We start from the raw sequence: 14,316 nt of genomic DNA on the forward strand, positions 1-14,316 counted from the left end.
AGCCGTGCTTTTCAAGAAATAATGAAACAAAATGCCCCATGAAATGAAAAAGTCGAACATCAAAACCTATTGCACCAGCCCACATCAGTATATCTTTCAAGGTGAAATGCCACTGAGCAGAGAAACACTGGGGCAACAAAACAAAAATTAAAAGGGAAAACACAACATACATCCTTGTCAAGAAATGTAAATAATCTGGAGATTTCAGTAGCAACTTTAAATTTTTAGTCAACTTATTAGTGGTTCTAAATTGCCTTTTTGGTTACAGTTGGAGCCGCAGCTTTGTTTTACAATGAATTCTACATTTCCCTCCGTGAAGAGTTTCCATAATCATCAACACCAGATAAAGATTGCAAATTTGCTGAGTAATTACTCAATTTCACCAATTCCAAAAGGTGAAAAGTAGTGTCTGCTTAATTTGATTTCCACTTAAAATGTGGTTTCCGAAACCTGTCATCCCTACAAGTCAGGCATGTTCCCGAAACCTTGCTCTCAGCTGGCCTGTATTATGAAGAAAAAGAAAAGAAAAGCTTAAATCTTATTTTAAACAGGGAATCATTTCTAGAAACGGATTCAATGGCGCTTGGCATGCTCAAGGTGAATCAGAGCAAAAGGTGCGGAATTGTTCCAGATTAGCCAAAACTATAGCAGTGATATGATTTTAAACTTTCCCCGTGACTCCTCCACACAACCAAAGAGACCAATGTTAAAGAGACTCTGCCACTTCAATCATTGGCAAACTCAACGAACATTGATGCGCACACATCCAATGAATTTTGAGCCCATGACTTCATCCTTTACCCTATTTTTATGGAGAGAAGATGCATCATTTTGAGCTAAAACTCATGGATACTGCAATGCACACTCTTGTTTTTAGTGCTTTCAATGAAAATCTTTACTTATCAATGGAATAGGAAGCGTTGCCTATAACTAAAAACTTGTAGACTTACCGTTTGGTCTCCCAAGAGTTCCACAATATCAGCTTCATTACTAGTGTAGACAACCAGCAATTGCAGGGGGTTTGACGCGCTCAACATATCATCAGCTTTGAACCAACGTTATCCCAGCAATCTGTTGCTGCTATTAACCAACCGTGAATCAGCAGCTAGGAAAATACTCCGAAATTTACACGGGTGGGGTGACAATCAATTCAAATTTGTTGTGAATAAAGTTTGGTGTGGAACCAGCATAGATGAGACCATGCTTCTGCATGCCATATGTAACTTACTTATTTATTTATTTTGGTTCCCTTCTAAAAGATCAATAGCTTATACCTAAAACAAATCTAGAGGATTAGATGATCAACAACTACTACACCTAAAGCAAAAATAACTTCCCATAACTAACATTGCTTCAACAACTGCACCACCTTCTTCCAACAACTCCACCTTAAGCTGGTTATAAGAAGCAAGATCCATAGGCCACTTGGATAATCATCCATTAACCTTTAGTTTCAATCCTCAAGGATCCAATAACCCTTGGATATACACACACCAAGATGTTCAAGAAATCATCACCATCAATTTTCATTGCAATGCTAATTGCAACTGTGCACATGGCAAGAGTCATTGCTGCAGTTGATCCTGCAGCATCCAGCAAAGAAGAACCAGTGCTTGAGTTATACATGCATGACATTCTTGGAGGCAGTAGCCCTACAGCTAGGCCAATCACTGGCTTGTTAGGTAGCATCTACGACGGTCAAGTGCCCTTTGCGAAGCAGATAGGGTTTGACACTCCACAAAACGGGGTTGCCATCCCCAATGCCAATGGTGCCATTCCAACCGTTAATGGTGCCACTGGTCTCCCACTAGGAACTGGCTTAACTGGTACTGCTTTTGCAGGAAATCCAAATGATCAAAACCCACCTCAGATCCAATTGGGGCCTGATGGGTTGGGACTAGGCTTTGGAACGATCACCGTCATTGATGACATATTGACCTCCAGTCCGGATTTGGGATCACAAACACTGGGAAAAGCTCAAGGAGTTTATGTGGCAAGCTCTGCAGCTGGGACCACCCAGATGATGGCGTTTACGGCTATGATGGAAGGAGGGGAATATAATGACAGCCTAAACTTCTATGGAGTATACAAATTTGGGAGTACTGTTTCATATTTGTCAGTGACAGGAGGGACAGGCAAGTTTAAGAATGCTTATGGGGTTGCGGAAGTACGATCGCTGATACCTCCAGGTCAACATGTCACAGATGGTGCAGAGTCATTGTTGAGGATCACCGTCCATCTAAAATATTAAGAATGTATGAGAAAACAGAATGTATGATAAAAATGTATGCTGGTTTGTTTGTGTGGAAGTGAATGTGGGGATGATTAGTATCTATTAATGTAAGTTATGCAATTGCTGTAAGTGAAGATAATTAAAAATTGTGTTTCTCTTAGTTGTAATCCTGTCATGACTTCTGAAGTGTTCTGCTTTTGGTGATGGCATATGAAAGATGATGTCTTGGTACTAGATTCCCCTACTAGGGGTACAATTGCTATTATTATTATAGATAATCGAGATATCATTAAAAGTGCAACACGCCGCAGGTACGCATGAAGTATAATCATGATAACTAAGCATCAAGGAAAAACAAGTATAGTTGTTGAGTAATGAAGAACAAAGACTTGAGCTCCACCAAAGCTGCCTACAATTCTCATGAAACAAAACTAATTCAGCAGCTCTATTTCCAAACAAAAATGTGTAGCAGCAAACACACTGACCAATTACAAATATGGGCGCTATACACTCGTCTATCAGGTCTAGTGATAGTCAACATACCATATTTACGGCTCCCCCATCTACCGTGACAAGCTGGTTATGTTAACGCGAGAAAGAACATCAGCCTCATCAAGCCCATAGAGCGAATCTATCAAGTGCATTCGCAATGTGGCCGGACCCTTGGCCATGTTCATTCCCATCTCACCGGCAACCCCAAATATGGATAAGGCCGAAGCTGTTGCTTCAAAAGCATTTACAGGATCAACAGCAACAAAGGCAGCAATGAGGGCAGTGACTGAACATCCTGTTGCTGTAATTCTTTGCATCATGGGCACCCCATTGTGAGCACCTACAACTCTCTCCCCATCTGTAACAATGTCAACAGCTCCAGACACTGCAACTATGGCACCACTTGCTTGAGCCAACGACTTTGCAGCTTCCACTGCATCAATTGACTCGTGAGAACTGTCTACACCCTTGAAAGCAAATATTTATTAATTCTTAATATTAAGTATTTTATCAAGTAGATTTTCAAAGTATATGTTAATCTAATAAAATTATTTATCGTTTTCGCGATCACCAATTATGCTAAACCTCCAACAGAACAAAGCAAAATCATCGTATTCTTTAACTGAATTACCTTAGTGGGTCCGACAGAAGCCTTGGAGAGCGCGATGATCTCGGAGGCATTTCCTCGGATAACGCAAGGCTTAAGCTCCACAAGCTCCAAGCAAGCCCTTAACCGGAAACCGGAAGTTCCGGCAGCAACGGGATCAAGAACCCACGGCTTGCCGGACTTACACGCCAACTCGGCGGCAGCCAGTTGGGGGAGAGTGTGCCCACGTTTACGCAGAGCGCGTGGGTGTGAGGGGTGAAGTCCGGGATCTCCTCCACGGAGTGGATCATCGCCGGCGATGCTCCCGCGGATAGGAGCGTGTTGGCCATCAGATCCATGGAGACGAAGTTGGTGATGCATTGGATGAGCGGTGATTGGCTTCGGATTGCGCAGAGGAGTGCCCACGCGTTCGAGGCCCACCTCGTTAAGTCTGGTTTCTCTCTTGGCTTGGTTTCCATTTCCATGTGTTGCGATTTGAGTCGCTCAAAGAATTGTCTTCAGTTTCATTTGAGTCGCTCAAAGAAGAGAACCAAGGTGTGTTTTTTTTCTTTAAAGCACCCCCCTTGAGCCACCCCCAAATGTCCAAGGATTTTTTTCTTTTATTTTTTTTGAAAAAATATATTTTTTTAATTTTTAATTTTTTTTAAAAAAAAATTAATTAGGTGGCCACGTCATCACTGAGGACGTGTCCACTTGTGCTAAATGTCAACTTTTAATTGGTCCAGTATCAGTCCGTTAAGTCAACTAACGATTAACGGACAAAATTATTAATTTGGTCATTTATATAATCACAGGGATCTCCTGTGATAAAAATCAAATCTTAAGAATAAAAAAATAAAGTTATGAAACGTCAGGGTATTAGATATTTAACCCTCGCAAAAAAAAAAAAATTATGAAACATGTTGGATTTAAAAAAAATATAATTATTAATTTTTAAATTAAATGATACATATTGTATCATTCTATATTTAATAAATTAAAACATTAAAAATAATCTAAAAATGATAAATGTGATGTGATAAAATCTTAATGAATTATTTTAAAAATAATAATCTTTTTTTTTTAATTCTTGAATTATTGGTAAAAAGAAATCTAAAAGATCCTAATTGTGTCTTGTCCATTTTTATTATGGGCTTTTGTTTTTAGACATAACATTTTTACTATGGGGTTCATGTAAATTTGGTTTAGAAACTAGTTTTATAATTTTTTTTTTACCAATTCTGATCCCCAATTAAATGAAAATATTCTCTAGAATTTGGTAGTATTACCTCAATTATTGTCTTCAAATTTAATGGTAAATTTTTTATCAAGTCAGTATTTGTCACATGTAACAACTTAACATTTATACCATATATTTCCCCCCCCCCCCCCCCCCTTATTTTAGAATTTAGAACAGAAATAACAAAATTTGAAAACAACCATTGATACTATGATAATGTAATATTCACATCAACCACCATTATAATTTGCAAGAGCTTAATATAAATAACAACTTAACATTTATATATACCATATATTTTTTCCCCTTATTTTAGAATTTAGAACAGAAATAACAAAGTTTGAAAACAACCATTGAAGTTATAGTCTTGAACATGAGAATATGCAAATGCAGCCCTATAAATAATATGCAAATGCTTAACATAATATTCACTTCACCCACCATTACCAACAAAAAATTACAGACAAATAATTTAAACTAGAATGATGAATCCATTCGGTATTGAAAATGTAGTATTGAAGGTGTTGATTCTTGTGTTGCTGGTGGCAACCACGAGCAACGCCGCTGCTGTCGATGACGACAGAACACGCGTCCAAATTACTAACAATTTGGGTTCGAACATGACGCTTTCGATTCTTTGTCGATCCAATAAGGGGGAGTATCTGGGAAACCAACGAATCGTCCCAAATAGAAGCTATGAAATCAGTTTCCATCCAAGCTTCAAGGGGACCAAGTCCTTCTTTTGTAGGTTTCTGTGGCATGGAGCCAAAACTCGTTTTTTTGTTATTTATAGGATGGACAGGGACCAAAGCATATGCAACCTCCAATGTTTGTGGAGTATCAAAACAGAAGCCACTTGCTTGTTTAACAAACACACTAATAAGTACGACATATGCTTTCCTTGGACCTCCTAGAAATCACATGATGTGATAATAAGGGATTTACATATATATATATATTTTTCTAATAAGGATTTACATGTTATATATGTACTCCTTAATCTTAAATCTAATAAGAGTTATGAGGGTTTGAGTGATTCCTATTCTTTCTTTAATAAGTGAACCATCTTTAGCTTGTTGATCATCACTTCTTTCATTAGTTGTTAAAAAGAATATGAAGTTGGTCGGATATTCTCTGGTCATAACTACAAATAATTAGAATCGTTATTTTCTTCCAGTATCATGTTAATTACACCCATATATAGCTTGTATAGTTGAAAAATTAAAATGCTATGAGCTATTAACAAAATTGGCCTAGAAAACATAAGGGATTTGTAGATAGATTTTACCCTAAAATTTTTCTCTCTTCTTCAATTTTCATTATTTCTTGCGAAGGCAACGCCATTAGACTTAACAACCTGGATACCTGACTCGCTTAACCTATGACCCAAGCATCCAAGTCTCACTATAAAAGGGACATGTTCTCCCAAAGCCAAAGGCAAGCATGTTCTCTCTCTTCGTGATACTCTCCCTTCGATTTTTATCTCTCAAGCAAAAGACTAACTTTAAGTATTGAAATGTTGTCGATCTCTTGAGAGACCGACCGCCGACGGACTCCAACCGTTCAAAACTATCTAAACAGCTGTTGGGCCTAGCAACCCGAATATCTAGCCCACTCACCATAGGGTCCAAGCATCCAATCTCACTATAAAAAGGAATACTCTCTCCCACAGGCAAGACATATATCTCTCTCTATATCTTATATTCTACCTTCGATAAGCAGAAGACTAACTTAAGCAGGAGATTTATTGCCGATCCGATTGTCCGAAAACTATCCGAACACTCTCCAAATAAAAGTGAAAGTGATGCATTTCTTCCTCATCTGGAGCCAGAGTTGCTGAGTTGGATTCATAGAACATCAAAAACTAGGGAGCAAGTCTCGTTCTCACAACCTCTATATCTGTCTCACGGCGCGCGCGGGGACATAGTCGTGCGGTAGTTTTTGGTAAGACTCTCTCTTCCGCACACGACCAAAAAACTAAGCAGACAGACAACACATCGAAGCAAGCATCGAGTAGAGACAACAAAAAGGTGAAACTTGTAAATCAAGAAAGAGCTCAACACTCCCAACACACCCACAGCCACATAGTAGAACACCATAAAAAATTATAAAGAAAAAAACCAAAACCAATACCAAATCCATCTCTGTCCGCAACCAAACCCACCCGAAGAAAGAAACAGGAGAGACAAACGATGCAAAATCCGCCATCACCACCGCCACCTGGACATCCACCCTTCATGTCCACCAGCATAACCACCATTTCCAAGGACCCCAAGACCACCCTATACGTTATCTTAGCCATTTCCCTTTTCTCCCTCTTCTTCTTCCTCTCCCTCTCCTCCTCCTCCGCCTCCACCTCTGCCTCCCAACCCCGAGCAGACCCGTTCCTCTTCCCGTCACACCAAACCCACCAGGTCCTCTTCCCCAACCCCAACTCTGAACCCACCCCTCCCTCAATCGCCTACCTCATCTCCGGATCCGCCGGAGATTTGGGTCGGATCCTCCGCCTACTCTTGGCCACCTACCACCCCAGGAACTTCTACCTCCTCCACCTAGACCTCTCCGCTCCCCAGACCGACCGCGACGCTCTCGCTCTCATAGTCCAATCCGTGCCCGTTTTCAAAGCTGCCCGGAATGTCAATGTCATTGGCAAGGCCGGCTTCGCGTACCCAAAGGGCTCGTCTACGATCCCCTCCACCCTCCACGGCGCTTCCATACTGCTCCGACTGTCGTCGAATTGGGATTGGTTTGTCAGTCTCAATGCCGCTGATTACCCACTTGTCACACAAGATGGTACAGTGTCGTTGGAGTTTTTGTTGGCATTGCTTTTGGGTTTACACTGGCCTGATTTGTAGGTGTTTTGTGCTTTTGATTGGTTTTCTGATGTGAGTTTTTGTGGGTTTGCAGATCTTCTTCACATTTTGTCATTTCTGCCCAAAGATCTTAACTTTGTGAATCATTCAAGTTACATCGGCTGGAGAGAGTATGATATAATTACTTCTCAGATTTGTGAAATTTGTTGGTTTGTGTAAATTATAAGGTTTTGGCTTGTGTTTTTGGTGCTTTATAGGTCTAGGAGGTTGAAACCGATAATTGTTGATCCGGGGCTTTATCTTTCGGAGAAAACTGGGATGTTTTATGCTTCTCAGAAAAGGGATTTGCCTAATGCCTTCCTGCTGTTTACAGGTGTGGCTTTATCTTATATGCTCGGTAATTGTTTGAGTACTTTCAGTCGTTCAGTTTAATGATTGTTTGGGTACTACCAAGCAATGAAAAGCTCGATCGGGATTGTTTCATCCCACTAGCAAGTTTTGAGTTACATATGCGATATTGAAATAGTGAGGAATAGGTGCATAACTAATGAGGAATACTAAATAAAGGTAGAGATATGGTTGTACAAGAAAACGATATCTAGTTTTGTTTCCACAGCTATCCTAGAAAGATTTTCCCTGATCGAGCTTTTCATTGCTTATTGGTATGATTCTGGCAATTTGAATTGCAGCATTTAAGTTTCAGTTAATGGGTCCATTGAATTAATTTTTTTATGACTGGAACCCCCCAAGACAGGGTCACTTTGTTTACCCACTCTTGAAGTTCCCGGACCCATGTAATTAATCAACATAGAATATTTATTTGCATTTGGGTATGAAAGTACTAGGTTTCTCAGATAGTACTGGGCCTTGCTCCCTCAGTTCCAGGGGGAACATACACCTCCTTCTTTGCGACACCGCCATTCATCCCATAGGGGGAGTATTGCATTAGAAAATGACTTGTTAAAAGATAGGACATTGAGAGAGTATGATTTATGAGCTCTACTCTGTGCGATTATAAAATTGTTTAATTTGGGTGGTTTATCAATTCTAGTCTTGTGCTTGATGGGGTTGGACATAAAGGAACTGAGAACTCTATGCTGTATTTTCTTGAGTACTGGTGCTATAACTACATTTTTGGAGCAAGGATCTTGAAGCAGCTATTAGCTCAAGACCACAACATTACTCTTGAGCTTGAAATTTGGTTATTAATCCTGTGCTGGTCTTGCCTGTAGAGAAAGGAAAGTGGAAAGAAGCACATTTGGTTCATTTTTGGCATTGTCAATGGTGCCAAACATTTGATAAGTAGTCGGATCTTGCAGTTTTGGCCTCTGTCATTCTATTTGTCTCTTCATTTTTATGTAGAACATAAAAATTGGGTAGTGATTCCTGTTGATAGAAGGTTGTTGCTTGATGTAGAGGTGATGTATAGAGGAGCTAGAGGTTTGTATGAAAACCAGCAATTTCCATTGCAACATAGTGATTTTTATTTATTGGTTTCATGCTTTTTTGTGGATGCAAAAGTGGTAGGCCCCCCAGAAACCCCTTAGTTGAAGAGAGTGGGTTCTGTTGCTCTGATTCCTTTTTAGAGATTTGAGACTGAGCCAGTGCCTTAAAAATACTCACACACTGATAGAGAGATCACCAAGAGGTGTAGAGAACTTATGTGGAATTGTAAGATACAGAAATTCAAATAATCCGCTCTGAGCTTAAATTCAAAAGGTTGAATCAATAGAGATTTTAAACAAGATCATTGATATGAACATAAAGGAATTTTTTTATTTTTTTAAGTAATCATGATTTGAATTATTCAGTAAGCTTTTGCCTGATTTAGGACCGATGAATACCATGGTTATGTGATGTAGTTTGGTTGGGTACTGGAGGTCTCAAATTGTACCTTAACTTGACACAAAACATCCAGTTGAAAATCTGTTAGCTTAGAATTTCAAAATAACCAACATTAGGAAGTTTCTATTTTGATGATGATTTAAATGTTGTTTTGTATTGAGGAGTGTTGCTTAAGAACATTTTTGTATGTGTGAAATACCCAAGTCTTCAACTATGGAGTTCTTGGCAACTGGTTTGACAAAAATTCGTCGTTGTGGTTAATCATTATTGCCAGGGCTGTTTATTTGTTTCCATTGCCTTCCAATCAGAAATATCCAGTCTACAACATCAAAATCAGAAGCAACCAAATAGCTCTAGCAATATCATGACCATTCTTTACTTGTTTGTCATTAAGATTTACAAGAGTGTGAGCCATATTTTTACCCATTTGAAGTTCTTTTGTGTGAATAATTTTACTCAGCCCATTAAACTGTTGTTTGTATGTTTATAGTGTAATGCATCGATCTAAGTTCCTAGTTAACTGTGATTATGTTGTGCTGTACCATTCAAAAATAGCGTCGACTATATGAATTCTATTTCATTTCGAGTTTTATGGTGTCACAGTTGGATATCTATGACAGATTCCAATACTTCAACTTTTCCTACAGAACACTTGAAATTATTACACTTGCATCTAATTGCTGTTGTGTTAAGACCAGGGATCTATTGGGAAAAGAAAAATGTAGACCATTAGCCCACCCTGAATTATTTATTAAAAATAGCACATTGAATAGGCAATGTGAAACTTATTTTTCCCTCCCTTATAGCATGGGCATTTCATACTGGGAAAACTTTTTAGGAGCATTCGCTTGTCCCATCCCTAACAAAAAATTAAATAAATGGTCAAACTGACACTTAATTTTCCTTTTTTATGCAGGTTCGTCTTTCTCCATTTTAAGTCGAAAATTTATTGAGTTCTGCATCCTGGGTACAGACAACCTCCCGAGGACTCTACTGATGTATTTTGCAAACACTCTATCATCCCTTTCCAGTTACTTCCCCACCATTCTTTGTAATTCCCATAAGTTCAACAGAACTGTCATAAACCACAACTTACAATATGCTGCCTTTGACAAGCCCTCTAGCGCTGAGCCCCGCCTACTCAGTTCCAATGATTTTGAGGTTATGATTCAGAGTGGGGCAGTGTTCGCCACACGATTCAAATCAGATGATCCGATGCTTGATCGCATTGACCGAGAGATATTGGGGCGCGAACATGACAATGTAATCCCTGGTGGCTGGTGCTTAGGTGAGTCTGGAAATCGCACATGTTCGGTTTGGGGAAATGCTGATGTTCTTAGGCCTGGTCTTGGAGCAAGAAGACTTGAAAAGAGAATTGTTGAATTGCTCTCAAATGGTACATTTCGGTCTCAGCAATGTATGGTTGAGTGATCTGATTCTGGTTTCCACTAGAATGAACCATAACCCACAAAACAAAACAAAAAGGGGAGTTAAAAGTTGAGAGAATGAGATGCTTTGATTTGCTTACCAAAAGAAAAACTTTAGGATAGATGTTAGTTCAATCAGCTGATTATTTTAGCAAAACTGAGGTTTTTAGCTCATTCAAGATGAGATTATTGGAAAGTGTGTTTTGCAAATGATTTTACTATTAGGGTTGACTGAAGTGCCTTTAGGGTTGATATGTAAAATTCTGGTTTTCATTATATTTCTAACAGAAATACCATGTTGGATTGCAATAGTAGATCGAACTTTCATATTCATAGATTCTGCAACTCCCGTTCTTAGAATTTTTCTGACTTTTATTTCTCAAACTCGGGAGTTTGTCCTGTGACTCCTGGAGTGAGTCTGAGGAGACTTGAGCATGCTTGCTTCTTTGGAATATAGGTTGAGCACACACCACACAATTGACCCCCGAGAAGTTTCTGAGATGGGTGTTCTTGCAATTCATCATCTGAGATGGGCAATTTTTTGTCAGGAATTTCATCAAAATTTGCGGTTATCCCATTAGCCACCATTGACTTCTTCAAGGTCTCAAAACATTAGGAAAACCATTTGTGATGGCCAGTCATGTTAACGCCATTTTGGCTGTGGCAATAGATCGAGCAGTACTATTTTTTATACCGACAAACACCTTAAACGCTTTAGTAGACAACATTAAAAAAAAAAAAAAAAAAAAAAAAAATTGAGGACAACAATAGACCCAAGTACAAAAATTAACAGTGCAAGTAAATGAAACAAAGTAGGAAATGGGCCAAATAAATGGTCTGGTCCCCTCTAAAGGACCGCATAAAATGGTTTTAAAAGTAAAAAGAGTACAGGAAGAATCATAAATCTCAAGAGGTTTACAAACCCTAATTACAGGTATAAGAACCCCATGAGGTCCAAACCTATCTGCACCCCGGCACATAACAACATCAATCACCCGAAGGAAGTCAATACAGGAAAGGCATTGGTAAGATCCGAATCTGGAACCAAAGAGAAATGAGTACTGTTTCCGAAAGTACTAGTCACAAAACAGCAGAAAATACATGGAAACAAAGGAAAAAACAGAAAAATAAAAACTACAAGCGGAAATATAACACAAAACCCAACAACCAGAAGTGACAGCAGTGAAGAAGGTGGAGGAGCGGCGGAGAAGCGATCAACATTTTTTGTTCACATCAAACACTTGATTACAAACATGGTAATTAAAGTAGTTTAGAAAGTAATGGTGGCAATTGCCAAATTAAGGTTTGTGTATGAGACAGGACACGTTGCTCCTAATGAAGCTATAGAACGTCGTCGTCCCAACTGCATGCAATGCATTTTCAGTAGTTGGGATTTAGCATATGCCCCAGCAGATGCATGCATAAGCAACAGAACCCATAACACATTTTCCATTACTTGCTTGCTTCTTCTCCTTGCAAAACCTGTCACATTTCGCTGAGTTGAAGCGGGAGTTACAGAACTTGCCGGTTGTATGCTTACAGACTCGATCTTGATAATCATCTCCTCGTGAGTGCTGTTATCATACAAACAGATCGTCAGAGAGAGATCAGAAGAATGTGCATTAAATATACAGAAACTGGAAACTATATACATATATATGCTAGCTTCTTGTTATATATCCTTGGAAACAAATATGAGCTACACCTACTCACCTGCGTTTGCAGAAGGAGGATGATGAAGAAAGTGACGATTGCAACAAGTTTAAGAGCCTTTGCCATTTTTGTCACTCACTTGTGCCAAATAGAATGAGGCCTCAGGGCTTTTATATATAGCATCTGTTAAAGTGCTTCTTTTCATGCTTTTAGTCCGGCCAAGGATATGATTGGCAGAACGCCATATATATATACAAATTAAGCTCCAAGATCTTTCAAATCTTGTTTGAGATTGCGTTTGAGAAATAGAGCTTGTAAATCCTAAAAGTGTGTTTTTGCCATTTTTAGGCCTTTTAGACCCTTCAAAGCTCTTTCAATTTTTTTTACCATTTTTCAAATAGACTTTCTGAGTGTTAAACGTACTTTTATGCTCCTCAAATGCATATCCAAATAGGCCCTTAGTGCATTTTATTAGGATTAATTGGAGGATCTACGTTATCAATTATAACTTTTTTTAATGAAACTATGATTCAGTCCAAAGCAAGAGACACAGTTTGATCAGTACTGCACCTCTCATTTTCCTTTTTTTTTCTTTTTTTTTTTTTTTTTTTAATTACATTAATTTTCATTGTAAAAATTTGATTACAACCTTAATATTATCTTTAACATATCAAAAATATTTTTTTTTCCTGGAAAAATATTAAAATAGAAGTAAACCAATAAATCGAATGCCAAATTTTGTTTATTTTAAGAATATTAAATATAGGGACGAATTGATTGATACTAATACTATCAAATCTGATTAGAGAGACCCCATAACAAGTTGAAAGAACACTTGAGCATTAAATACATGGAAGTATCTTCAATTGGTTACCCATTATTAGCCACCATTGATTGATTTCGTCAAGCTCTCAAAACATCAGGGAAACCATTTGTGATGGCAAGTCACGTAGGTTAACGCCATTTTTGCTGTGGCAATAGAGCAGTACTATGTTTTATACACAATATAAGAACTCATAGAGTATAGAATGCGAAATAATATAAAATAAAGAAAAGAGAAAAAGATACAGAGATTAAGGTAGTTCAGCATATAGTTTATATCCACACATCAAAACCTTAATAGGCTACATATTTCATCGGAGTACATAACTTTATTTATAGAGCTTTACATATCAAATATTTTCTAAATTTCTTGATTTAGGGGATACAAAATCAACATTATATCCTTAACAATACATGAGAATATATATATAACTGACAAATACCTTAAACGTACACTTTAGTAGATGGACAACATTTAAAAACAAGACAAGAATATATTTTTGTTCACATCAAACAACACACCATTACAAACAATATTTGTGGAGTATAAATCTTGTGCTAAAGTAACGTACACTTTGGCAATTTAGAAATTGCCAAAGTTTTTTCAGTATTTGGGATTTAGCATTTCTTCGAGCAGATGCATGCATAAGCAACATAACCAGCTTGACAGTTTCCACGAACTGCTTTCTGCTTCTCCTTGCAAAACAAGTCACATTTCGCTGAGTTGAAGCGTGAGTTACAAGGCTTACCGCTTGAAGCCCTACAGACTGGATCGTCATCGCCTCGTGAGTGCTATCATAATCATACAAAGAGATCGTCAGAGAGAGATCAAAGAATGTGCATTAAAATATACAGAAACTGGAAAATATGGAATTAAACTAATGCAAAGTTTTAAATTAAGCCACTATATATAATTAATACTTATATATTTGTTATATATTATGATTGTTGTAGTTGTTCAAACAGCTGCAACTTGTTTAGGATGTTTCTTATAGCAACCTACTCTGAATTTTTTTTTTTAGGAGAAACTTCACAAAGACCCCCTGAACTTTCATGTGCTTTGAAAAGACCATCATAAAGTTCAAAAACTCTCAATTTCACCCATCGATCAAACTTCTATTTTGATGCAATTTACCCTCCCCCGTTAGGCTTTGGCGTTAAACAGACGTAGAAGTTCGATAATGGGTAAATTGAAGGTTTTTAAA

General features: G+C 38.1%; 3 protein-coding genes across 3 annotated transcripts; 2 read left to right on the plus strand and 1 right to left on the minus strand.

Moving 5' to 3' along the window:
• The first annotated feature begins 513 nt into the window (after window positions 1-513).
• Window positions 514-2,251, plus strand: LOC132179847 (dirigent protein 16-like). Its single transcript, XM_059592639.2, has one exon. The coding sequence runs from the start codon at window positions 1,499-1,501 to the stop codon at window positions 2,249-2,251; it is 753 nt and encodes a 250-aa protein (XP_059448622.1). The 5' UTR covers window positions 514-1,498.
• A 271-nt stretch (window positions 2,252-2,522) lies between these two features.
• LOC132179846 (hydroxyethylthiazole kinase family protein) lies at window positions 2,523-3,848 on the minus strand. The gene is given in 3 exon segments (XM_059592637.2): window positions 2,523-3,192; window positions 3,357-3,544; window positions 3,547-3,848. Coding segments are annotated over 3 exon segments (834 nt in total). The 5' UTR covers window positions 3,797-3,848; the 3' UTR covers window positions 2,523-2,796.
• A 2,406-nt stretch (window positions 3,849-6,254) lies between these two features.
• LOC132177767 (Core-2/I-branching beta-1,6-N-acetylglucosaminyltransferase family protein) lies at window positions 6,255-10,657 on the plus strand. The gene is made up of 4 exons (XM_059590214.2): window positions 6,255-7,344; window positions 7,459-7,534; window positions 7,622-7,737; window positions 10,126-10,657. Exons 1-4 carry the CDS (start codon window positions 6,744-6,746, stop codon window positions 10,638-10,640), a joined length of 1,308 nt encoding a protein of 435 aa, XP_059446197.2. The 5' UTR covers window positions 6,255-6,743; the 3' UTR covers window positions 10,641-10,657.
• The last annotated feature ends 3,659 nt before the right edge of the window (window positions 10,658-14,316 follow it).

The sequence above is a fragment of the Corylus avellana genome, chromosome 4 (genome assembly GCF_965113065.1).
Source record: "Corylus avellana chromosome 4, dhCorAvel1.hap1.2, whole genome shotgun sequence".
Lineage (NCBI taxonomy): Eukaryota > Viridiplantae > Streptophyta > Magnoliopsida > Fagales > Betulaceae > Corylus > Corylus avellana.

What these genes read in the sequence shown, in the direction of transcription:
- LOC132179847 (XM_059592639.2), top strand. Translation starts at nt 1,499, where the DNA reads ATGTTCAAGAAATCATCACCATCAATTTTCATTGCAATGCTAATTGCA.
- LOC132177767 (XM_059590214.2), top strand. Translation starts at nt 6,744, where the DNA reads ATGCAAAATCCGCCATCACCACCGCCACCTGGACATCCACCCTTCATG. An exon ending in CCCACTTGTCACACAAGATG is followed by an intron (nt 7,345 to 7,458) that starts GTACAGTGTCGT and finishes GTGGGTTTGCAG; the next exon opens with ATCTTCTTCACATTTTGTCA. An exon ending in AGTTACATCGGCTGGAGAGA is followed by an intron (nt 7,535 to 7,621) that starts GTATGATATAAT and finishes GGTGCTTTATAG; the next exon opens with GTCTAGGAGGTTGAAACCGA.